At 42.2% G+C, this 26,488-nt stretch overlaps 2 protein-coding genes and 5 non-coding genes across 8 annotated transcripts; 4 read left to right on the top strand and 3 right to left on the bottom strand.

Moving 5' to 3' along the window:
* Positions 1–878: 878 nt before the first annotated feature.
* Positions 879–950, bottom strand: trnae-cuc (transfer RNA glutamic acid (anticodon CUC)). Its single transcript has one exon. It is a non-coding gene; the product is annotated as a tRNA-Glu (tRNA).
* A 436-nt stretch (positions 951–1,386) lies between these two features.
* On the top strand, positions 1,387–1,458 carry trnaw-cca (transfer RNA tryptophan (anticodon CCA)). The gene has a single exon. It is a non-coding gene; the product is annotated as a tRNA-Trp (tRNA).
* A 1,238-nt stretch (positions 1,459–2,696) lies between these two features.
* On the bottom strand, positions 2,697–15,039 carry ncf1 (neutrophil cytosolic factor 1). Of its 2 annotated transcripts, none has more exons than XM_087847557.1 (12): positions 14,875–15,039; positions 11,684–11,787; positions 11,460–11,540; positions 11,297–11,372; positions 8,471–8,639; positions 8,335–8,393; positions 7,796–7,918; positions 6,501–6,608; positions 6,295–6,412; positions 5,913–6,011; positions 5,125–5,300; positions 2,697–3,823 (listed from the first exon to the last, which is right to left on the bottom strand). In XM_087847557.1, exons 2-12 carry the CDS (start codon positions 11,753–11,755, stop codon positions 3,666–3,668), a joined length of 1,239 nt encoding a protein of 412 aa, XP_087703683.1. In that variant the 5' UTR covers positions 11,756–11,787; positions 14,875–15,039; the 3' UTR covers positions 2,697–3,665. The 2 variants fall into 2 exon arrangements, with proteins under 2 accessions (XP_087703683.1, XP_087703684.1); XM_087847558.1 differs by lacking the exon at positions 14,875–15,039 and adding an exon at positions 12,082–12,234.
* On the top strand, positions 13,101–13,173 carry trnav-cac (transfer RNA valine (anticodon CAC)). The gene has a single exon. It is a non-coding gene; the product is annotated as a tRNA-Val (tRNA).
* Positions 14,519–14,591, bottom strand: trnav-aac (transfer RNA valine (anticodon AAC)). The gene has a single exon. It is a non-coding gene; the product is annotated as a tRNA-Val (tRNA).
* A 4,572-nt stretch (positions 15,040–19,611) lies between the features above and the next one.
* Positions 19,612–19,684, top strand: trnav-aac (transfer RNA valine (anticodon AAC)). Its single transcript has one exon. It is a non-coding gene; the product is annotated as a tRNA-Val (tRNA).
* A 185-nt stretch (positions 19,685–19,869) lies between these two features.
* Positions 19,870–26,117, top strand: LOC102782503 (uncharacterized). Its single transcript, XM_006785151.3, has 2 exons — positions 19,870–19,998; positions 22,576–26,117. Exon 2 carries the CDS (start codon positions 22,732–22,734, stop codon positions 25,402–25,404), a length of 2,673 nt encoding a protein of 890 aa, XP_006785214.2. The 5' UTR covers positions 19,870–19,998; positions 22,576–22,731; the 3' UTR covers positions 25,405–26,117.
* The last annotated feature ends 371 nt before the right edge of the window (positions 26,118–26,488 follow it).

The following is a 26,488-nucleotide window of genomic DNA, read 5'->3' on the forward strand; positions in this document are numbered from 1 at the left end:
ACTTTGATCTTGCCTTGAGATGGCTGTCACATGCATACCTAAACATTAGTTTTGGAGGTCATAACGTTCCTCTCCCACAGTGCTGGGATTATAAATCACTGTCCTCCTTTAAGATGAATTCTGCTGATATACAACTGATAACAACCATATCACCAATAATCACTGAGGAGGACACTGATGAGCCCATGCTAGGGTGACCATATTTTGATTTCCATAAAGGACACTTGGACCAGTCGTGAAGAACTTTAAAAATACTGTTTGCTTCAAGAAAACGTTAACATATTTAAACGATGCCTTCTCTGTGTGGTTAATGAATTATGAAGTAAAAAATGTCTTTATATACTTTTACAAGTCAACAAGTGCAAAAGAAGAGGACGGTTGGTCACCCTAGCTTATGCAGACAATTTGCTTCTGCAATCTAAGATAGATATTTTTACACTTTTATTGCTGCTGTTATACAATTTTATTTATTGATTCGTTGATTTTTGTGAATACCAGAGTGACTTGATCCCCCCCCCGTCATAATTGGTTACCCATCCAATGCATATGGTGTCCTGCTGACCCTGCTCCTCTGACAGGTGAAAGACGTTTCTAATGTGAAACTGCGTTTTTATTTTGAAGGGAAGTTTTAATCACCTGACTTCCTCTTCTCGCTTTATTAATTCTGAATGACTTGTCGTGCCCTTATGCAGCAAGCCAGAACACGCAATCTCTCTGCAGGGAACATTAAGATGCACCAAAGATGCAAGAGCCTGAGAGTATCTTTGCTTTAGTGAATCTTGTGCTGTGCATACTGACATAAATAACTAAAGAATCACTTTTCATTTAAAAAACAGTTTGTAAATTCATGTTATTAAAGCAATATTATAAAACTGATGTTCCCTGACCGGGAATCGAACCCGGGCCGCGGCGGTGAGAGCGCCGAATCCTAACCACTAGACCACCAGGGACAGATATCAGTCACATTTCACCAGGTCAATTCATAGTACAGTACATATACGTTCTATGAGATGGTTATGTGCAGTAGCTAATATTAATCAACGAGCAGAAGAACTGTTCATTGTCTGTTATATCGGTACACTGACGGCGACACAAAGCTAACAATTCCCTTCACTTTTAACTACTTTAGAGCCATGCTTTTTACTTTAGAGCCCTGCTTTTTTTTTTAGCCGTTAGCCCTTCGCTAGCGGCTTTCGCTAGCTTTAACTTGCAGGGCGACAGCGGCGCGACATTTGACGGTGGCTTTATGTCGCTTTTGTTTCGTGATGCTACAAATGACGGTAGCACGTGTCTTTTACTGTGATATAAAATCAAAAAAAAAAAAAAAAAGACTTTAGGATGAATGGTGCTTATTCATATGACCATATACTCGTTCTTTGCACACAGGACCTCGTGGCGCAACGGTAGCGCGTCTGACTCCAGATCAGAAGGTTGCGTGTTCAAATCACGTCGGGGTCATCCTGTTTTTTATATTTCTTTTCCCTTTGTAATTGTTTTGGTTTTATCGAACAAACTCAAAGTGAAACAGTCACTAATTATGCGAATGCGTAATGATGGCAGTATGTGTGGTGGACTTGTGTGACATGTATACCTATATAACTATATACACTATATATAGATAGATAGATATTAAAAGTGTAGATATATCAAAAGTGTTGATATATCTATCAACACTTTTGAATTGTTGAATTGTTTTGAATTTGCATTGTTTATATTGTCTACTTTATTACTTAATGTTTTCTTTATTTTAACCTTTGTGTACAGCGCTTTGTAACTGCCTGTCTACGAAAAGCACTTGATAAATAAACCTTACCTTATCTGCACTGAACATATATTTTAACTTCCACGCAGAATCTTAAGCAGATGGTTTATTAACGTGGTAGAGTAACAGGGCAGTTAATGTAAGGAGAGAATTTCTCCTGAATGACTCACTCTCCAGATCCGGTAACCTCTCTCAATACACACTCAATGTCTTTCATGCAACAGTAACAATTTAACAGAAAACCTGAGCACATCACAATAAAACATCACACAATATAATTACTCACACACACACACACACAAACTTTGAACCTACACTGAAGTGTTTTAATGTATGAGAATTACTGTGTTAAGCATGTAACCCATGTAGTTAATATTGTATATTATACGATTATGCCACTTGCTGTTTAAGATTTAATAATTAGGATTTATGTGCGACGTTTTACCGTGTCATGACCTATTGTGATAAGCCAAAGCCAAAAGCGTAGCCAGTCCTGACTGGCCTCTGGCCAGGACTGGCTGCTACCTGACCCTGCAGCTGTGTTTGGCTGCAGGACGGGTGGGAAAGTTACCCTGCAGCAGGGGGCGGGGATACTGGTCCCTATATATTAGAGGACCAGAGGCGTCTCTGTGTTGCTCTGCTGTCTGTGCTTAAGGCTGTTTGCTTTGCTTGCTTTCCGCTGTGTTATTTTGCTATACCTTGTATGTATTTTCTTGCTGTTCATGATTCGGTGTATTAAACTCTGTTCCAAGAATTCTGGAGTTTTTCCAGAGCATCTGTTTGATGGATTTTAACTGGATCTAAAAAAGTTGGATCTCCACATCGTTGGTGGGAGAAGGTATCAGGATGGCTTTAAAATGTGCGACCACAGACGACTGAATCACCAAAAATCACACAAAGAGTTTCATGTACATAAAGCACACGTGCTGTGCAATGGCCTTTATTTTCTAATAAAAGTAAATTACTCGATGAACACCTCGAACTGTTTTTTATTCTTTATAAAGCAATTTACAAAAAAATAGACAGAGTCGCGTAACATGTACACTTTAAATAGGACAACAAGCAAATAAAAAGGTGAGGTGATGCTCCACAAATGCATTTACTTATTCCGAAACCATTTTTTGTGCTGATATTTGGCATAAATTAAAAATAAGCTTACAAATGACAACAAAACAAAGCATTTTTACCCCCAGATAACTAATAAAAATGTGCCAAAGACACGGTTATTCTTTTATCACCAAAGATCCAAATCTACATGTTAATGGTGCAGGTGGGTCAGAGTTCCATTACTGCTTATAATCATAATAAAAATTAATGGTGTTATCTTTGAGATGAACATCTACAGCAGACAACCTGCTATTCAGACCTGTTTGTGAGGGGCAGCCAATCAGAAGAAAGCTGGCTTAAAAGAGGAGGAGCTAAAACAGCTTATGTTAGACAGAGGAGTAACTCAGGAGCTGCGCTCAAGCCCAGTGTAAGACAAAGAGGCATTATTTTGGACTTGAATCATACAAAGCTGCTCTAGTAGTCCAAAGATATAAAACATGGAGTCTTTAAAGCTCTGAAACAAAATGTGCTGCTGCCTAAAGTCAAACCACGTAACTTTACACTCATTCATTCTGACCGTCCATCTGCTAGAAAATATGGATCATTACGCCACTGAAAAGTGAGGAAATGTTTGAAAGGCTGAATTAAAGACGTGTTCACAAACCAATGAATAACTTACTGACACGTGGCTGCTGTTTGGTCTTTCCATGCGTTTGATGGCAGTTACATTTCCAGCCCTTTTATCCACACCTTGTAATATATCTAAAAACTCGAAACATGAACGTCTTCTAAAACTAGGACCGTGTTAACAAAGCGGCTCTAAGGATTGCTCCGTCAAATCTTTTGTGTGCTAGCTTCAGGAGCTGGACCGGGACTTGTGGATGCTGACTTTCTTGCGGGTGTTGTCGGTGCAGCGCTCCAAGATGAGCTCTGGGCTGGGTCGGGGAGGGATGACCGGCGCCTCCTTCTTTAGCTCGCTCTCTGAGCTGGTGCCGGACATCTCGGGAATGTTATCTGTGAGTCAGAAACAACAGCACGAGCAGGTCAGCCCGGGGTTCGAGGAACAACGTTAAAGACCACGTTCACACTAACTGAAACAGAAGTGTCACCAGGTGTTTGGTTTTAATGGTCTGGTTGAGACTCCTGTCCAGAGGTGGCACAACTTTATCAGAGACATTCAGCAGTTAAGTAGAAGTACAGATACTGGTGTTAAAAAATACTCCAGTAACAGCTGAAGTACGTCACTTTGTTTCAGAATATAACTCGTCTCAAATGTGTTAAAGCAAACGAGCCTGTTTCAAAAATGTAGGGAAGAAAAGTAAGAAGTAGTCGGAAGACAAACTACTCAAGTAAAGTGCAGATACCTGAAAATACTACTTAAGTACAGTAGTAGTACAGTTAAGTACTAATTCCGAATTTGTATCACAAGAACTGTTCGTTAATGTATTCCCAACATGATGTTTAACCACCACAGACATGGACTCAACCTTCGCTCTGAACTCAAGTCTACCTTTAAACCCTAAAACAAGCTTCCAATCCCCAAACAGGCCTTTAAGGTTTACTCTGATGGTTCTAATAAAGATAGCTGACATCTCAGTGGATCGTTGGCCTCCTCCTGGACTAAAATATTCCAGTATTATGAAACAAGTTTGAATCCATATTCAACCTGTCAAAGATTTTTATGCCTTTTGACCTTCCTCATGCAATCGTATGTCCGGGCTTGGTGTTGGTAAAAGGTCTCTGTGGCTGAGACCTGTACATGGCTTTTATCAAGTTTTTACCCATTTAGCCTTTTAATTCCTTTCATTCTTATTGGCTGACGGCTGTCTAGTTAGCGCTCTCTGTTGCACATCTAACTCAGTTGTAACAAACCAACCGTTTTGTTGCAAAATGGGATTACAGGAAGTCAAAAATCCTCTCAGTTTGGCTCTGATGTGCTTTTATACATCACATTACACACAGCACAGACTGCTGACTGTTAGAGAAAATTACAAGTATGTGGAGAATTCCAGTGTGAGAACATTTTCAGTTTGATTTCCAGCACGTGGAGCTTGCAGATAGCGTACAGTTTCCAACATACATCCCCCTGTATCAGTTTCAGCCTCAAAAGCTTTGTTTGCAGTAGCATTTTTGCTTTGACACGTCTAAAATGAACGAACTGAAAAACAATTAATTTAAAAAAAACAACAAACAAACAAAAACCTTTTAGCATTTTTTCAAAGACTTTACAAGAGTAGATGTTCAAACATGTGAATACTGCTAAATTTATTTTTTATTCAGAGAGTTTAAGACTGTGGTGGACACGTGGTCGTTACCCTGGTTCTTCATCTCCTTCAGCGGCGACTTTGCTGCATTCCTGGAGTTCCTCTGTGGTTCGCTGAGCCGGCTGCCTTTCTGCTGGAAGTACCGGCGGCTGTTCCGGCGGTAGGTTTCCTGACTGAGCCGCTGGCGAGACTTGTTATGAATGCTCTTGGCATTTCTGATGGTCGATCTGAGGGAGACAAAGGACAGGTGGTGGGTTTGTTAAGTGTTCGGAACAGCTGCAAGCTGCAAAAAAGGTGAGGCGATAGACAGTTTGCAAAAGTTTAGTATTAAATCTGAGGCTCCCCTGTAACTGGTCCTTTGACTCAAAAGGTTCAACATCCCCTGGATTAATGTGTCCCGTATTTTAGCATCGCTGACATCAAACATATAACCTGAATCCCTCAATCCTCTTTGGGAGCCCAGTGTTTAACCTAACTCATGATGGGCATCTGGGGGTAACTGAAGGTGACAAAACCTGCAAACTGTAATTACACAAAATTGGTAATATTATCTGTTTTATTACATAGCTGCTGATTTCCTGATGATTAAAAAGCAGAAAAATGACCCAGACACCCAAAAATAACTCCTTGCAGAGCATTTCCAGGAATAACTAACTCTGAGCACATAAACGACCATAAAGCAACGAGGAGAAATGAAATCACATCCTGAGGGTTTTTTCACAACTCACTTCCCTTTAATCTGATGTTACACAATCAAATGCCGGTGTGAGAATGGAGGAGGCACTGCAGACCTGGCAACAGAAAGCAGCTCATTATGTATTTGAAGATGAGGCACAGACCTGCGAGGTGGGGGCTTCTGCCCACCCGGGTTCAACCTCTCTCTCTTTCCGGCCTTCGACAGGAACATGGAGGGGAAATATCCAGTCTCGTCTCCTTTCCTGCACAAAACAGCAGTTTAAGAGGAAAAAAGGTTCGATGAACTTTACAAATGTGGAATCAGCCTCAAACAACAGCTTTTCTTTAACTTTATAAGCCTGAAGTGCAGCTTGTTAGACAAATACACGTTAGGCAACCTTAGCTGGAAACAAGCAGAGTGGTTCCAGTTAAAAACTGAGACTGGTGTCGAGGTACAAAAACTCTCTGAATCTGTGTTTTTTATGAAGTCTGTGAGATCAAGCGTCTGTTAAATGCACTGAAGGTGCTCTGAAGGGCTCGTCGTACCTTATGACCCACCACCCGTCCAGTAGCTTGTGGATGACCTCGACAGTTTCACCGACCTCCAAAGAAATCTCGTCGTCCTGCTCCGCCTTGTAGGCCTGGATGGTGACGTGCTTGTCTCCTGCAGTGACACACGGCATTTTACATGAACACGTGCCTAAAAGAAAGAGCGCCACAACCCACGGCGGATTAAAACCAGAGCTTCTTGCCTTCGTAGTTGGGTTCAGCCTCCTCGGCCTCGTCCGGTCCATCCAGAGGCTCCAGGTACGACGCGGGAATCCAGCCTCGCTTTGACTCACACTGGCAGAACCACCAACCTGATCACAGCGGGAACATCGAGCGTCACTCGGTAAGGCTTGAAATTCAAGACCGACATAAATTATTCAGCTAAGTGTTTGCTGAGGTCAGCGTTAAAGTGAGAAGATGGGTCGTTTCCTATTGGCTTAAAAACAAACCCCCTGGTGGCCACGAGAAAGAATGCACACTCAAGACACGTCTGCACTGGCTTCACCTTTCAGACCTTCTCATATATACGGTGATACTGTGACTGGAAATACTGCAGATTCTGGACCAAAGTGGCATCATTTAGAAGTGAACAAGAGTCAGAGGGGTAAAGGTGGTATTTAGATGTCTGTGTAGGTTTTCAGTCATGCTGAGGAGCTTGGACTTCCTTAAGTTTCTTGAGGATGTTCACTTGGATGAGCGACGAAACATTTCTCCCACTGAAAACGTCCAGATAAACACAATCAACCTTTTGGGATTTACTTACCTGGATGATTGAGCATGCATCAGGACAGATCGCATAAAACTCTACTTAAACAATTCGAGGCACCATCAGAGCAAACACTTGTTTTCCTTCTGCATCTGCAAGCTGCTTTGCAACCTCTCCTCCACCCCAGCTCCTCCTTTTCAGGCAGTGTCACCATCAAACTTGACTAACTGTGCCGTAACACCGACTTCCTGTTTCTCTAGAATTTATCATCACTGAATAGTAAAACAATAAAAACCTTCAGAGTATTTGTATCTTTTCATTTCCCCAGGGATTTCAAATCTGTACCTTTATTATAAACTCTGTACTGTTTTACGTTTTGTCTTTTTTACCTGCAGACATGTTTGATTATTGTTGTTTTTCTTTTTACTGAAATTAAGAAAGAATGTGGGACACTAATGTATGCGTAATCCCAGTGAGTCAGAAGCTTTCCTCTAATATCATCGCACTGACTTCTTTATATGGTTGTTTACTGCAGAGACAGCACGAGCAGGAAATGATGGACGTGCTGCTCATAAGAAATGCCCTTTGCTTCCTTTTAAAGAAGAAACATGCAACGTTTTGGCCAGAAATAAAATGTCACTCAAGAGGTGGGGCTAGCAAACCAAAAAGCAAGTCTTAATTTTCACCTGATGTGGTTTATAGAAAAAAAAAATCACTGGCAAATAAAATTTTCCGGGAAAAGACGAAGGCTGTAAAATTCAGAATAACAAATAAACTCAGTTGTTTTATCACCGTTCTCATTCTTCTCCACGATTTCCACCAGGTCCCCGGTGTGCAGAGTGATCTCATACTTGGTCGACTTTTCGAAGTCTGCGATCACTCTGTAGGTGTCCAAGATGATGGGGGCGGAAATCTCTGAGAAGTCAAACACAAGAATCTGTTTTAGTCTCATTAAAAAGACATCAACATCTGGATGATGACGTCTTCCAGTTTCTGAACATGTGCCCAGTGACCGTGTGGCCAAAACGTTTGTTTTTATTAAAACATTTGATCAAAGAGCTCACAGTCTGTTTATAAACAGAGTTATGAAGGAAAATCTTGAGGTGGGATCAGGAAATAGACACGTTGGTCTCTCCGAGTTTCTTTGCAGCCACCTTTTCCTCAGCTCCTCCCTTTCAGGGTCTCTGATCGAATCAGTATCTTTTGTCTGCTCTGTCTTGTGCTTTCCTTCACCTTTTAGAAGGACATGGCTGCCATCACACCAAATATAGCTGCTGCCTCTGACCATAGTGGTCCTGAATGAATAACAGAAGGCTGAGTGTGAGTCTTACCGGACGCCACGTCTCGAGCCTGGTCTCTGGACACCAAAAAGGTCTCGGCTCTTTTCAGTCTGAGGAGGAAAGAGTCATTTAGATGTCGTTCTATGTTTAACTGTAGCGTCAACAGAGACGTGCGTGATGTACTGACGTGTTTGGGGCAGGCGGGTTTTCATCCTCCGGTCGGACCTTGAAGAAGCTGGAGAGGTGTTTGCAGCGGGAGATGTGAGGCGGCAGGCTGATGACCTTTTGGCAGTACTCAGCCAGGGTGCTCTTCGTGGTTTCTCTTGACTTCTCGCTTTCCCACAACCACCGAGGAGCTGAGGACAGAAACAGTCTGTGTCTTTGGGGTGATGTTTTCTAACAACAGGAAACTAAATCCAGGCTGGAGAAACTGATCAGGAAGGCTGGCTCTGTGGTCGGCATGAAGCTGGACACTAAAGAAACTGCTGGACGTTATGGACGATGCTGGGCATCCTCTGCACACGGCCATAAACAACCAGACGAGTCTGTTCAGTGACAGGTTGCTTCTCCCAAAGACAAGAACCAACAGACTTAAAAACTCCTTTGTCCCACACGCCATCAGACTGTTTAACGCCTCTCTGGAGGGGAGAGGGAGGACAAAGGAGGGGGAACAACTAAGCTGTAGTGCCTCTCCACTTCACTGTGCAATACTTTTGTTAATAGTCAACGGTGCAATAGACCTCAATACTTGAAATGTGCAATTCACTTGTATTTTTATTTTTATTCCTATTTATTCTATTTATCCCCTTCGTATATTTTATTTATATATGTCTCTGTATTTATTTATATATGTGTGTGTATATATAATATTCTGCTCATGCTCTGTAACTTCTGTCGGTGCTTTTGGAAACCGAATTTCCCAGAGGAACCCACCCGAGGGATTAATAAAGTTTTATCTTATCTTAAACTGTTGTTCAAAGATCCATGTTAGCTCCTCTTGTATGCTCAGTAAATGCTGCCAACTTTTCACTGCTAAACTGATGACACTCAGTTTTCTGCACCTGCAATAACTGATGAAGAGCTTCCTGTTTGGATGATCTACAGTCAGTGTAAAAGATGCAGAAGCTGTGGCTGCAAAGAGACATCCAACCTTGGCCTCAGTCGATGCTTTCTGTAGCAGAGATGTCACTCACCCATCCACCCACCCATCCATCCACCCACCCATCCACCCATCCACCCACCCACCCATCCATCCATCCATCCATCCACCCACCCATCCACCCATCCATCCACCCACCCATCCACCCACCCATCAATCCATCCACCCATCCATCCATCCATCCACCCACCCATCCACCCACCCATCCATCCATCCATCCATCCACCCATCCACCCACCCATCAATCCATCCACCCATCCATCCATCCATCCACCCATCCACCCACCCATCCATCCATCCACCCATCCATCCACCCATCCACCCATCCACCCATCCACCCATCCATCCATCCATCCACCCACCCATCCATCCACCCACCCATCCACCCACCCACCCATCCACCCACCCATCAATCCATCCACCCATCCATCCATCCATCCACCCACCCATCCACCCATCCACCCACCCATCCACCCATCCACCCATCCACCCACCCATCCATCCATCCACCCACCCACCCATCCACCCATCCATCCACCCACCCATCCATCCATCCACCCATCCACCCATCCACCCATCCATCCATCCATCCATCCATCCACCCATCCACCCATCCATCCACCCACCCATCCACCCATCCATCCATCCACCCATCCACCCACCCATCCACCCATCCATCCATCCATCCATCCTTGCAGGGCGACTGCACTATAAATGTCAGATGGGTTTTTCCACCCATCTGTCTGAATTAGACGGGTGGTTGGATGGATGCTACGAGATGTGCCAAGTTGTCAGCTAACTCATTAGGAATCGCCCTCTTAGTGCAAACATACTATATGACACTATTGACCTGTGTTATCGTCTTGAATTTTTCATAACTTCGACTAAAGAAACAGACGATGTGTTTGGAGACAGACTGCTGGTCCCTAAAGAACCTGTTTAAAATCGGTTCTTTGCCAAACTGTCTGTTTTGAGGACACATCAGTGGTTTATTTGAGTGAGGTGCATTTTTATGCTTTAATGAACTCGACTGAAACTGAGGAAGAAAGCAGCCAACGTTCAAAATGTTGAAAGATCTTCAGAAATCCTGGAGAACGGCTTTAAACTAGAAGGTTTGGCTGTTTGGGAGCAAACGAAACATTTGCACTGTAAACAAAGACTCGCCTACTTTTGCATCTCAAACATAATATATATACAAGATATATTTAAATATATTTATACAGATGCAGTTTTGTCTTGTCCTTCACGTTGCAACAGCTGTTTGGTAAGTAAAGTTTCATAAGAGGAGTGTGTAAGGTGGCAGTTCTGTTTTCTTTGAAGAGGAACAGAAAACGACAGTGAGGACGAGGACTCACACGTTTGTTTAAAATGAGAGGATCCAAACTTCCAAACATCAGACGGGAAAGGCCCTAAAATGTCTCTAAAAGTCTGCACGTCTCACAGCTGCTGTCCTGTCAATGTAACCTGTGTGCTGTGTCAGCAGTGCAGCGCGCTGCTCTGACTCGTGTTGCCATATTTTCTTAGGGGAATTAATACAGTTCTCCCACTTCTTCTTTTTCGTAACGTATTTTTCTCCTGTATTTAAATTTCACTGTAACTGCTCAAGAGCTGCATTTGGACACCGGCTGATTTCAGCTGTGTTGCGTTTGGGGGGAAAGCAGAAGTGAGCCCGGCTGCAAGAGTCTGATAATCACAGGTGCTTCCTGACAGCGGAGGGTTTACAGAAAAGATACGACTGGAAACGATCTTTTAATACTCTGAGGTTTCATATGATGACCTGCTGAGGTGTTGATTTTGACCTCTGCAGTGTTACATATAAACTTGCCTACAGTAGCAGAGCTTCCTCTTTCTTACCTGGCAATGAGGGGATGATTCTGTCTCTCGCTTCTATTTGACCGGACTCGATGGGAAACATGTCCTTCAAAGATTTCTGTGATGAAAACGAAATATTTTTGAACTTTATTTTGTCCAAACGTTGCTGAGCGGAGCCTTTATTTCGTGGTGCAGATGGACTTACGTGGAAAGTGTGGATTTCAGGATACGTCCTGTAGATGAGCTTCTCTGAGAGGTCGCTCCATTTCACCATCAGCATGTACACCTGCACACATTTAAAGGCACAAACACAGGAGCTACTTTCACAGTTCATCAGACGGTTAAAGAAATGAACTCGGTGCTGTTGGACTATAAACCAGGACTTTATCTGAGTTTTAGGGCAGCAGAATAAGATGTTTGCAGGCTTACGTAGTGCTGACTTGGGAAGAAGCGCTTCTCGTAGCCCAGCAGCTCCAAGTGCCTGACGTAGATGTTCTCCATGCTGAGAAGCAACACACCAGAGTCCAACTGAGCTGAAAGACAACAGAGGCGAAGCTTTTATACTGTCTGTGTGCCGCGGCAAAGTTTACTTCCTCTTTGTGAACACAGAGAAAAGAAAGAAGGAAATTCTGCTGCTTTCACTTCTCAACTGTATAATTTTATGATAATAATAATAATAAGAATAACACCTGCGTTTGTTATGCTTATAAAACTAAAACAGAGTACAAGTGCTTTCAGATTTACTAAACGCACACAGGTGATTACTGCACGAGCTTCTCTTTCAGAGAGAAAACCTCCAGAAACACGATTTCCTTTATTTACTTTACATTGTCCGTGGACTCGACCACGAGACGTGTCCCCTCTGCGTCCTCCTCGTGGGTTTGGAGGGTTTCTTTCTGGACTTTGCTGTGAATGAACGAGGGCGAGATGACAAACTCTGATCTCCTTTTCAAACACTGGATGAATTACTGTAAAAGCTGAAGAAATGCTGAAAGTTCAGAGTTTCCCTCGTTTGTTTTTCACAACCTTCCAGAAAGGGAAACACAAACCCCAGCAGCTGATTGCGTGGGCTTTCAGGGGGGCTTTGAGCCGAGCTTGTGACATGCCTGAGCTCTTGCAACAGGACAGGAGGAACTACCACATTACAACACAAACAAACACACATGGGCGAAGTCACGTACTGAGAGGCACGTGGGTCTGCTTTGCCCACGCTTTTCTGTTTACATATTAGTGAGAAGGTAATAAGTGACTGTGAGATAAATTTAGATGAATGAGATCATTTTCAGGCTGTTTCATCAGGTCATATTTGGAAAAGGTTGATGTTGCTGCTCCATGTGACATTGCTGTCGCTCAGGCAGGACCAACATCTGAGGGCTGAATCAGCTACACACGTATGTTTCTGTGGCTTCGCCTACCCTAACACTGGGGGTCACACAAAGTTGAACCAAAGTGAAAGAGGTGGTGTTGCAGCATCTGATCAATCAGTTATTGATAAGTGTGTTGGCAGCCGAGCGGCAGATTTCACAGAGGAAGACCAGAATACACTGTGGGAGAATCTGATTATTACCATTATATAAACATTAAATTAATGTGTTCATTTTTGTTTCTTCCCTCGGTGTGGTTTAATACTCTGAGAATAAAGAATAAATATAAAACGGTGTATAAGAATCTATATTCAACACAGCCCGGCAAATACTCTCACAGCCCGGCGGACGTCTTTGGAAAACACGAAGAAGGTCTCGCACTTTAGATTGTTTAATTTTACCACTATAGAAATGACTGTAGTTAACGTTGTTTCTTTTTTGGTGATACATATTTTTGGCTACGTCACCAGCTCACCGTAGCAGTTTCCGTAGTGTAGTGGTTATCACGTTCGCCTCACACGCGAAAGGTCCCCGGTTCGAAACCGGGCGGAAACATGTTTTTATTGCTTTTCTTTTTTATTCTCGATTTCCCTCCCATATTCAAATATATCATACATATGTAGGTTATAAAAAACTAAATAGGACGGGCCGACATGTTTCACAAGAAAAACACATCAGTGTGATGTCCACGAATTACTTTAATTTTGATCACACAGCAAGAAACAGCGCCCCCACAAACACGCGTGTGGCCACAAATATATTACACCGGTACTAACAACGTTGAAGGTTTTAGTACATAAGCAGCGAGGTAGTATTTATTAAATAAGGTTATACAGTTTCACATTGGTCTTCCTATGAGCTTTCATCATCATCATCTTTATTTATGAAGCACTGTAAAACAACCACAGCTGACACAAAGTGCTGTACATTGGAACTTAATAATAAAATTACATATGATATAAATAAAAGAAAACAAATAAATAAAAGTAACATACTTAATTTGTTAGTTAATAATTAATTTAAATACAAGATAAACTAAGTCTCTAGCCAAAGAATAAAAATGGGTTTTAAGATGCGTTTTAAAACAGTGAAGAGGCCTCTCTAACGTGGAAGGGCAAGTTATTCCATAATTTAGGAGCCACGATAGTAAAGGCCCCATGCGCTCTGAGCTTCCTCCTGGATCTCATTACTTCCAGAAGAAGCTGGTCAGCTGACCTAAGAGACCGACAGGGTGTGTAGGCACGAAGAAGCTCAGAGAGGTAAGGCGGAGCAAGATTGTTAAAACATTTAAAAACAAACATAAGAATTTTAAAATTAACTCTAAAAGGCACAGACAGCCAGTGCAGGGAGGCCAGGACAGGGTTATATGCTCTCTTTTACGAGAGCATATAACCATATCAGTAATGCAGCGGCATTTTAAACCAGTTGCAGTTACAGTTACAGCAGATGGGAAGAAATTAAAGCATAGATCGCTGTTTCGAGGTGCTGCCTAGAAAGAAATAACTTCGCTCTTGCCAGTCGCCTTAAATGATAAAAACCGAACTTCACCACTGCTCTAATTTGTCTGTCCAACATAAAACCGAGGTCAGTAACAACAAGTTAAAAAAAAAAACACTTCCAAGGGTAACAAATCCACAGACGTGGACTCACGTAGACCGACACCTCTGTTTTCTTTTCATGCACATTTAAAAAGTTTAATGTCATGTCGACATGTCAAGATGAGATCACATCCGTCTTTATATATAATTGTATTATACATAATCTGTCACTACATATTAAATAAATATATTATTATATTGAGTATATCATCATTTTGTCGTCATTTTATAAATATAGCCTTTTCACACATCACATAATACAGTGTTTGTTATACAAAAAAACCCCGTCTTCTAGCAATAAGTGTTTCCGCCCGGTTTCGAACCGGGGACCTTTCGCGTGTTAGGCGAACGTGATAACCACTACACTACGGAAACCACTGATGTTTCATCACCTAAAGGAAAATTAGTGACTCAGTGCATATAAGCATACTTAACGTTTTCAAAGACAGCTTAATGTTTATTATATTCTATAATACCCACTAACTCCTGTAAGCTCTTAATATGCATTTTTATTTATTTATTGGTGCTATTTTTAAAATTCACACCATCATTTAAATTTGGATACCCAAATTAAATGTTTAGCTGCTAGTAAAAAAACTACTCAAACAAGTGCTGAGATCATTTCTATGGTCCAATCATTTTCTGCCTTTGTTGTGCCCTTAAACAGGGGAAATAGTGAGGAGAGGTGAAAGAACGGCACAGACACGCAGCTCTCACTCTCACTCGTCTGTATTGAGTTTCAGAAGCAATACAACCAAAACAATATTCTTATGGATGCACTCAGTCTCAGGACAACTGTATCCAAACTAAGTCACTACTGTTCGTTGCATTAGCTGATGAGAATACTTTAGATAACATGAACTGTAGCATTACACAAAAACATCTTTTTAACTCGCACATGTTAGCTGACACAGATAGTAATAGAGAAAACTAGCATACACAGCAACAGAGATTAACTGAAACTTCTCAGCCAAAAACAGTCTGCAATTCACATCTTTCGCTACAATGAACAATGATAACAACGTAATAATCAACGGTAACACACATTTATACAGATTTGTGCATGACAGTTACCTGAAACAGGGGAAATAGTGAGAAGAGGTGAAAGAACGGCACAGACACGCAGCTCTCACTCTCACTCGTCTGTGAAGGAGGAAGCGCGCGAACCCACCTACTGGAGCCCTGAGGCATTACCAATGGATCGACGCACAATCAACCCAGGCAAAACTTTCACTACTTACTCCCTCTATATTCCCACTGCATATTCTATTCGAAAACAGTCAAAGCAACAAATAAAACATTAATAAAAGCATGACATGAAATGTAAGGAACAGAGATGTACAACTCCAAAACTAATCTAATTTATGATCCACCACACCTTCTCCAAGATAATCAGCCTTTACTGCATGCTTTACATTTCACTGGTCTTCTGTCTTTCAGACACTCAGCCATGCAACCCACCTCCTCACCCTGGTGTGTGGAATGACCAGGGTGATGAGCTCCAAGCCTCCATCTTCATCGAGACTCTGCAGGGTCCTCTCCTAACTGCTTCGATGGCTGGGATCGTTTCTTCTATAATGGGTCATCTGAGTTAATTGCCAGATGGTTTAATTTATTTCTGTATTTTAATAAATCATGGGCAGTTTTTCCACATGATCTCTCCTTATTTAACTATTTTGTAGATAATCTATTTAAAAAATATCAAAGAAGGGCAACAAGGTGATAAGAATACAATTTTAACTGCAAGCATGCATTCAGTGACAAAAATGAAGCTCCAAATCACTGATGACAAACAGTTATTAACAAGGAAAACTGCTTAATACCCGAGGGATCACTTTAAAGTAACAGAAACACAAGGACTGTAGACACATGTCAAGGGCAAGATCCTGATCTCTGAGCTGTTCTCCTGAGTGTGAATATTAAATATAAAACACCATAAACACACACAGGGTGCATGAAGTGCTAGCAGTGTCCAAGCGTTGTTGTTGTTTTGTTTTCCCCTTCATACCGCGCCCCCCCTGCAATGACTCTGCACCCCCTCTAGGGGGCGGGCCCCACACTTTGGGAAGGTCTGAGCTAGGGTGATGGTGGCATAGCAGCTGCAGACGGTGAAGCAGAAGATGGCAATGTGGCTGCCACAGGCGATGAAACGACAACTATTCACAGTCCCAGGCACTGTGGTCCCCGTAGTGATTCCTCCCCAGAATCCCCACACAGTGCTGAAGGTCCAAAAGGTGAAAAAACAACTCCAAACTCCTCCCTAAATCGAAGTGTACTCCAAATGTGGTGAACAAATGCGCAGCTCCTTTCCCCAAATTTGAAGGCTGGGTCTGGTGTACACTTCGTGGTCCCATATATCCCACAATTCATAGCACGGCGGTGGGTGTGGATATTTTTGTTGGGAAAAAAACGACGGATGCCTGAAGCAGGGCGGCCGAAGAGTAAACTTTTGAAAGTAAGTACTGAATATTATGTCACTTATTTATGTGCGAATGTTTAATAATGAAGAACATTAAAGCATTACTGTTGGCCACATGTCGGCAAAGTTATGTGACATTAGCAAGTTTGTACTAACTTGGTTTTAAAGCTTTTACTTTAAAATATTCGCCGTTCAATAGCTGACTTTAATCTTACAGACAATGTGATGATTTTATGGATAATTAAAGTCAGTCATATATTCACAAACACAACAAGCTGACAGTGATGCTGCTCGGTTTGCAGTCCTGAATATCACGGCACAAGCAGGATTCACTGCACTGTTAATGTTAGCTATGTTATAGAGATTGAAAATGTGACGTCATTCAGGGGCAAAAGAGCAAAGGATTCTGGGAACGAGAGGCAAGCGGTACTAGCGCACGCAGGCTTTCACATGAAAACAGTCACACAGTGATAAAAAAGAAACACAAAAAATGGCAAGAAGCTGTTGTATTATTAACTGCAATAGCCGGTGTTCCAGATCTACTGGCGTTTAGATCAACTGGTGTTGGTCGAACAGATGTGTGGCAGTCTTGCGTTTCAGGAGCTGCTACCGACAAACCAGCAAAAAAACGCCAAATGTGTCACCTGTGACACTTGTAAGGTTATCTCAAACACACTCCGTCAGTCTTGATGCTGTTGACAATTAACACCACGCCGATGTTGTTCACAGGACAGCAAGAGTAAACGATCGGGAGACTCTTGTCGTCGTTATCGTTCCCCTCGCACGTTTTATTTCTCCGGTTTCAGCGTTTTTGCTTCACAACTAAAGCGAGCAGTTTACTTTGTGCACTAACATGGACTCGAGTCAACCAGCGCCACCTCTGGCCAAGTGCCACAGCCTACAGCCAGATCAACTTGTGACACACATCTGCAGCACGTTTGAATTCGTTTCATGCACACACACATTTGTACTTTTCAATTGTGTCTGTTTGTGCGTCATGCAAATAAACCTTTGAAAAGAATGAAATGACACTAATATTTCACTAGTGTTGTAATAGAATGCAAAATGCAATAGAATAAACAACATCACGATGATCTGTGGGAATATAACTGTAAATATTAAATATTAAACATTATTGTACAGCACGTAATATCAACAGCGCACAGCGTGCTTTGAGGTAGGAGCCAAAAAGGGTGTAGTTTGTGTGTGTGAGCACCCTGTTATCATGGTTCCGAATAGGTAGATATCTTCAGCGTCCTCGATCGACAGTCCCGCCAGGCACACGACCCTCCAGTTCTGCCATCCGTCCATCGTGTATCCGGCAGGGAAAGTCCCTCCAGGACACTCGGGCTCTCCCGAGCCCAGACTTCTCGTTGAGAAAAGGGTGGAAATAGCATTCAGAGACCAGTTGATCAAATCCATAATTCTCTTTAAGTTTTAGAAACAGACTGTGAGAGACTGTTCCAGGGAAAGTAATACAAAGAACACGAGACTAGACAAGGACATAGAGGCTAAGCAGGGAAGCTAAGGGAGAGGAGGAGAAAAAGGGCGACCGCCTCCTCCGAGAGCCATTTGTTACATTATGCAGAGCTTATCCTTCACTTTGGACCACTCATTTATTTTTATTTTCAGTTGTTACAGACGGGACACACATGGCAAAACTCCACCTCATTGTTAGTCCATTTAAAAAACTCGGTGCTCTTCCTCTACCTTTTGCAGCAGTTTCAAAGAGCTGGAAAGTAAATAAACGGCAGACAGAAATGAGGCAGGTCAAATCGTCTTGTGTTTCACACATGCACAGTACTGGAACGTAAGTGTTTTCAGCCGTCTCAATGTGGACACACAACTCTGTGAAAACAACTGAAAACGATAGTGTGGACGCGAAGCGTTTTCAGACGAAAGCCCCGTTTCCAAAGTTATCCGGGCTAGTGTGGACATAGCCTCAGACTATGCTCTTTGAGCGCAAAATTGATAACATGTCGGAGAGGCTCATGGCCCCCCAATGGGTGATTGAGAGACCAGTGACGGACATTTAGATCGACTGTAAAATCGACATGCAGTTGTTCGCACTACAGGAAAACACCATCATTTCATGTGGCTACCATATCAGCGCCAGCCGTGGTCTCAAGGCTGGAGCTTAACAACAAATTCTTCCCTGATAACAGACTGTTTAGACTCTTTGCCGCCATCTTACGCACCCCCATCCTGGACTCCAAGCGCCTTCGAACACTTCCAAGGCCGAGGTCAGACGGCAGGTCTAGGCCCAGCGCTGGATTAGTAGCACATGGCAAGATGGCTGTGTCTAATCAGCTCACTTCTCACCCCCTTACCCATCCCGTTGCTTGTCATGTGCTTCATGGTGTTGTGATGTGCTCTCTGTGCAGAGGAGTTTTTTTGTTTTCTGTTCTCATGCTGACCTCCCACAAGGAGCCCAGTATGAGTAGAGGTCTCTTTTTTCCCTCCTCCATTTGCCCATTGTCTTGTACATTTCAATGTTCTTCCAAATTACTACCTGTCTCCGACCTGTCTGTGCTATGTATGTATGGTCGGTGGTCCAATTCCACTGCAGGTGCAAACTTGCATGTGACAAATAAAGGTCTGATTGATTGATTGATTGATATTTACGTGTTACCATAGCGACCAGACACCCTTAAGGGGCAGAGAGGAGGATGTTCTCATTGTTGTTGGCGTATTTCAGGAGGACCCTGCTAATAGTTACACAATTACACAGTGAATTCGCGTTTATTATTATATTTACAAAATACCACTGTCTTGGTCGTATCATTTTATTTTGTTGTATTTATCCGTGACACCTTAATGGTCGGTGAAAATATTGTCGGACATTAAACCGGTCCATGCTGCAAAAAAGGTTGGGGGCTGCTGATGAGAAGTAAACGCTCGTGCAACCGACCTGACAACGGTAGACCGCATGCAAGCTTTTAAAAAGTATGCTCAGGTGGCTTTAACCGCCACACGGTTTCCGTAGTGTAGTGGTTATCACGTTCGCCTAACACGTGAAAGGTCCCCGGTTCGAAACCGGGCGGAAACATCATTTATTTATCTTATTTCACTTTATTTTTTTCATTAATTTGTCTTCTTTAAGTAACCAAACCATATGCCATGCAGTCGTGTGGTCTTGGTGCGTTGTGGATAACAAGTGAAACAAATATAAACTGATTGTGTGAAAACTGAATTGTCCGACATATGTCCTTGGACGCGACCCGTACTCAGGAAGCACGCATGTGTCGCTGCAGCTGTTGTTTAGCGCCGTGTTGCAGTACGTGCTTTAAAAAAAACTATGCAGCCACAGACTTTCTAACTCTCACCAACCACCGATGTGTTCGTTTTCTGCTTCAGCTGTAGGTAAGTGCTTGTATTTCTGCCCTCGGAGCTTCCGTCCACCCGCCGAGACAACCCACAGTTAGCTTTGCAGTCCTAAGCTAACGTTAGCGCGGATGCCGATGTTGGTGTTTCTGCAGCTCCATAAACTCCACAGGAAACTCAGGGAGTTCGCTTTTAGCATAAATCTGTGAAGCTAACTATTCACCCCTGTCTCCACGACATGCGCAACAATAAGCGAAGAATCTAAGATTTTCAAATACCTGAAATCCGCTGGTTTGGTGCAGAACTGCAGCCGATTGCGGCAAAGAGTAATGCAGCCATTCCAGGTGGAGTAAAAGTTTAATTTGACGCCAGGGAGGATAAATATTGGAGAAAACAATTCAATGAAGAATTCAAGATTAAATCTGTTCGTTCATTTTAAAAATTAGACTAGGAAAATCCCATATTCATACGAAAATTGCACGCTTATGGCCACAATTATGTTACACCCACAGTGATGATAACTACTTAAGAGAATAAATAGGAGAAGCTAAGAAAGATGAGCCATGAGTCCATTGCTGGACTTTGAACGCTTAAAATATTAGTGGGCGGATCGATCCAAATATCGATGATATTGAAACCTATCATTGTATTGATATTGATCGATAGGAGCCTAATGTGACTGATACTTTAGTTTCTGCGGTTTCATCAAAGAGGCAACCTGACTGACTGTTTAAGTACCGCTGCAGCACAGAGCAGTCATCTAACTGAAGCACGTTGTTTAAAGGAAAACATTTAGTGCAAATGAAAATTCACCAAATACAATATGGCTCAGGTTTGATTGAATATAATTACCCTTTTGTGTTACCTGTGAAAGTAGATGTGCTGCAGACTTAAACATTTTATAATTTATCTCCTGGGTTTTAACTAATTCATAATCCAAAGGAAAAATCCCCAAAAACACTTAATGGTCATGAAAATTTATTCAGATCTGGCAATTTGATGATGAATCACCCTTAATTATTAAAATAAGTATTAGTATAATTGATACTGGCCCTGTAGTTTCTTGGTGTCTCATTACCAAATCTTGCAGTACTGCATGCCACTAGTTTAAAATAAATTTGTTTCTCAGTGTACTGTGGATTTGAAGTGAACACAACTTGTGTGTGTTTCACTGTTTAAAAGATAAAACTGAGTCCCTGAACACATCTTTTACATCAATTCTTTTTTTCCATTAAAATACTTTAAAATACAAAACAGTAAGCTAAAGTAATATTTTTACTCACAGTAAAATATTCACCAGCTGAAGTAAAAAGTTATTGCAGGTTGAGCTTTAATCATTTTTGCACTGTGCATTATCTCGCACAACCTTTTTCTTGAAGCTGCATTAGTGACACATTCACAGTATTTTGGTGTCTGCTGATACTGCAGTGCTCTCTGTCAATATGTAAAATCCTCATGGCCTTAAATCTATTGACTTGCGTTGTCAGACAGTCTTTCTTTTTACTGATTTGTGCTGATGTGTACAAAATGAATATTTTTCACTTTCAAAAGGGGGAAAAAAAGAGTGCAGCAATCTGCGCTACGCAGGCCTTAAACAGTGTGTGCACAGTACAATTAGCTCAATGTACAGTCAGTATAAAAATTACGAGAAAAAAAAGATGAGAAAGAAAGAAACTCAGAATGAGCAGAGCTGCTGTACCAGGCTGCCACACACGGGGGCGCCGGAAGCAGCGAAATGAAGCTCCAAAAACTTATTTCTAGATTTTAAGTCTGTGTGTTACTCTGTTTTTATTAAGCACGGTTTAACTCTGTTTTACAAGTGCTCAATATTTTTTAATGCATACATCACATGGATTTTGATGAAATCAGATCCTGTTGCTTTAAGATTTTTCTTAAGATTTTTCTGAAGATTTTCTGACTTTGGATGCATGTAAAATCTCTGGTTCGCTCCTGTTTTTATCACTTGAGAAACATTGTTAAGCTGAGTCCCGTTGTATCGCGCTCCGAATTAGAAATTGTCATTCATGCATTTGTTTCATCTCGTCTGGACTATTGTAATTCTTTGTTTACTTGTTTATGTAAAGCCTCTTTGGAGCGTCTGCAAGTCGTTCAGAACGCTGCTGCAAAGCTTCTGACCAAGTCCTCCCATGTCACACCCCTGCTGATTCAGCTGCACTGGCTCCCCGTTAAATTCAGAATCCACTTTAAGGTTTTGACCTTGACTTTCAGGGCTCTGCATGGACAAGCACCAACATATATAAGTGAACCTTTACATTCATACATTCCCAGCAGGTCCCTGAGGTCATGTGACCAGGGCTTGCTTGCTGTCCAACACACGAGGCTGAAAACAAAAGGCGGCAAAGCTTTTGGAACTGTGGCCCCCAGATTGTGGAAGTCTCTCCCTTTGAGCCTGAGATCTGTGGACTCAGTGGTCGCTTTTAAAAAAACAGCTAAAAACTCATCTTTTTAAACTTGCTTTTGGTTGATTTTTATTTTTAGGTTTTAGCTTCTGTGAAGCACTTTGTGATTTTTATCTTGAAAGGTCCTATATAAATAAAGTTTTACTTACTTCCTTCTAAGCCTAAATAATTGAAACTGTTTTGTCTTTACTTACAGACTGAGAAGATGTGGCAGTGAAGAGGATGCCTTCAGATAATATCTTGTTTTCTCTACAAGAAAGCTGTCTAAGAGTCTAACCAGGTGCCTAAGCAAGGACCAGGGTTTTTGACATAATCGAGCAGTTTCTAATGACTTTGGGCTTTAAATGTCAATATGGATGGCATTGAGGAGAGCTACATCTGGGAGCGCCGCATTGCCCATGGCATTAGGTATCAAAAAGGAGCAGTCCCCTTCCCAGAATCGGTTGATATCGGTCTGGAGTTCAATGCGGCACTTGAAAGGAAGGAGAAGTTGGATCAGAGCCTGCTGACGAATAGTGTTATGCTGGAAATTTGTCAGTTTGCCAAAACAGTGACCAGGTCTGAGAAGTATTTCCTGTTCGAAATGCTGGAGTTCAACTTCGACCTCGGCTTTGACATAAACAACGACAGTCTGTGCTACATCTATGCAGTTCGTGTCCACAACAGAATTAAACTCCTGAAGGAGCAAATAAAGATGAAACCAAATAGATGGAAAGAAACATTTCAGTTGCCAAATCCAAGTGTTTTAGCCGGGTCCAAAGAAGACGTGTCAGGACGATACTGTCCAAAATGGAACAAAATTGCTGATAGTTCAGTGCTCACTGTCTCCAGCAAGAACTGTCAGTCTTCAGACAACCACGAAGGTGAAACTACCAGAGATGCTAGCAATAAATACACTGTGAAAAAACAAGGAGGAATCCGTTTGAGAAAACCATTGGGCGCTAACCCTTTCTGTGCACAACTTGGTGTGACCCTCGCTATTCGACCAAGTCACGCCCCCAAACAGAAACTGGATCCAAGTCTGCTCACCAACGGTGTGATGATAGAGTTGCTTGATTTTGCCCGAGTGCTGTGTGGAAAACACACTTACCTCGTTTATGAACTGGTCAAGCACAACTTTGGTTATGCTTTTGATAAACCTCAGTTCCGAATGTGTCTAAACAGGGTGATCGAGAGAAAATACACCTGTCTGACAGCTGAGGACAAAGACACTTTCAGAAAGGAACTTTTTAAGATCCCGGCTGAGAAGAATAAATTGGAATATAAAGGTAAAAAACGAAAAACACCTGATGCAGATAACCAAGAACTGGAAGCACAAATTCTGGCCACCAATAAAAGACAAACACGGAAGCAGCAGGCTAGCAGAATGGAGGAGATGAAGGAGGATGATTTGTCATACATGTGTCCTGTTGAGTTTGAGACCGAATTGCAGTCAGAAACAGAAGCTGAGCCAGAAAATGTGAAACCTGAAAGTTGTTTGTCAGGAACGGAGGTAGAAATGAACGTGCTGCAGGATGTAAAGCCAGAAGAGGAAGAAGTCTTCATCTCACCAATGCAGCCTCTGAGTTACGGCCACAAATCGTCTTCGTCACCCACACAGACAAAGGATGCAAGTCAAGAATCATACTGGTGTCTGTTCTCTGAGGGAAGATGTGCAGAAACCCCAAAGCAGAGGCTGTGGCTGAGGCGCGCCGCTCGCACACAACAGATCCTGACGTCGAGCCGAGTCAATGATATGTTCGCCCACTGCAGAGAGATCGGATTAGACTTCAACTTTTGTTCACCAAAACGGAGCTTAGATCTACAACTGTTGACCAACTGGGTAATGTGGGAGGTTTTCAAGTTAGGAACTGCTTTGTCGAGGAGTGTACGCAGTTTTTTATTTGAAATTCTCTTAAACAACTTTACTCTTACGCTCCAAGATGAGCAACATGAGCGCAATTTCTTAGTTTACATGATGGCAAAACATAAAAATCTTGTGAACCACCCGAAGAGTCAGAATATGGATTTTCTCTGCAAGCCTTTCAAACTCCCTGAGATATACCACATGGTTGATGTGACCAGCAGTTTTCAGACTCAACAGGAACTCCAGAGTCAAGGGCAGAAAGGGTTGGATTCATCAGATTCTGCAAAGAGGGAAGAAGCTGAACAAGAAGAACACCCTTTTTGTAAAAAGTTGGGTCTAAATCTTTGGTCAACCGTAGAACGCCCGTCAGACCAGAAGCTTGATTTGACCATCCTGACAACAGGCGCTGTGCTTGAGATCTTCAGCTTTGTAAAGGAGCTGTGTGGTGAGGCCCGCAATACTGTTAATGACATCCTTGAGCACAATTTTGATCTTCATCTGCAAAGTGGTGAGACTGAGGCTGCGCAGAAGATCCAGAGATGGTACACAACACAGAAAAGCTTGATGAAAAAGCAAAACATGTCACCGAAAATCAACAGGTGGTTAAATACGATTGTCCCGCTGAAGGGCAACTTGCAAGAGATTCCTCACTCACCAACCGAAGATGGGGACCCAGATCCAGAAGGGGAATTGGACGGCTTTGGTGGATTTGTCAAACGCTTTGACTACCAGAACTGCAAGGAGATCGGACTGGACCTCGACCTCGGCTCCAAATCAGAAACCAAAACGAAACTGGATTTGAAGGTTCTGACAAGAGGAGTTTTGTTTGAGTTGCACCAATATGTGCAACAAAATTACAACCGATACGTTCCTGCTCTGTATGAGATTCTGGAGTACAACTTCGATCTGAGCTCTCAGAGCCACCGGAAGGTGGAGTTCGCCTGGTCCATCGCCTCACAGGTCATAGCCATGACTGGCAAAAAACGCAGAAAAGGGGATTACCTGACCAAAGTTTTTGAGCTCCCTTTCGAGGCCTCAAAGCTCCCTGAGTCTTCCCAGGTGGTCTTTAAAGAGGAGCCGAAGGATGATGGCGAGCTGGACTTTGGCGAGCCGGACAATGATGACATTGTGTTTGTCCGAAAACTGAAGCCTGTTGATATGGAAGTCGAGATAGAATAAAGTTCCAGCTGCTGTTTGTATTTCAAATGTCAGTTTTCAGGATAGAGTTGCGACTGAACTGCTTTATATCTACCAGGTTAAATCAGTTAAATTCACCTTTACCCATTCATATAGAAATGGGGATCCTCTTTCTGTTTAGCATGTGCCTAAAATCCAACTTGACCTTTACCCTGGTGGACATAAAGAGGATGAGACGCTTGATCGAGTTTTGTTTTGGTCTATAAAGTGGCAAAAAACAGCTTTTTTAAATTGTTGACATCTTGGGATTACTTGTAGCAAATATCTTTTAACTTGAAGAAGAAATACTTGCATTTAAAAAACTGAAACTTGATCATGTTTGAATTCAGTCTTGAAATCAGAGTTTAATGTCAGTGCCCAGCAGATCCAGCTGTGTCTCAGGAGGTGGGGTCTTTGCAGACGATAAAGGTTCTGAAATGTGAACGATGTGTTACTGCTGGGCCTCCTCGACTCTGCTGTGGTTCAGCGCTGCTTTATTCACAGTAGAGTTCTTTTGCGTACCATTAGGTGCGTTACGACTGGAGTGTAACAGACGAGGAAGTAGGCTATCCACGTCAATGTAAACCGCTCGAAATTCAGCCATCAGTGACGTGAGTTAAAGAGGACAGAATGAATGGTCACGGCTGGCGTATTTAATTGTTTTGACTGATTCGTGATGTCACCTCCGTCATTTAATAAAATGTGAAAGAAAACATTCCACCTTAAAATTTGGTCAGTGTTCATTATTATTTGTCTCTTGACTTTATTTTAATAGTAAAGATCAAAAGTCAGTGAAATATCCTGTTATTGTAACAGTTTTCATAAAGCAGCGCACACGGCTGTGGTTTAATGTTTTCTTGATTTACATGAAAAAAAAAAAGAGTTTTGAGCTTTCGAGTCATGACCAGATGTTTTGGGGTACAGATGTTCCAGTTCTTATTTAGTTTATTTTATATGTGAAGGAAAATCCGAAGTCATAATTTTTAACTTTTATTGGCAAACCAGATTTATTCAAAGATTCAGTGTTTTCTAGCTTTTGAAATTGTCTGTATGCAAAATATCGGTTTGTTAGTCTGGTCAGCCCTTA

This window comes from Neolamprologus brichardi, chromosome 10, assembly GCF_056152115.1.
Source record: "Neolamprologus brichardi isolate AB-2024 chromosome 10, ASM5615211v1, whole genome shotgun sequence".
Taxonomy (NCBI): domain Eukaryota; kingdom Metazoa; phylum Chordata; class Actinopteri; order Cichliformes; family Cichlidae; genus Neolamprologus; species Neolamprologus brichardi.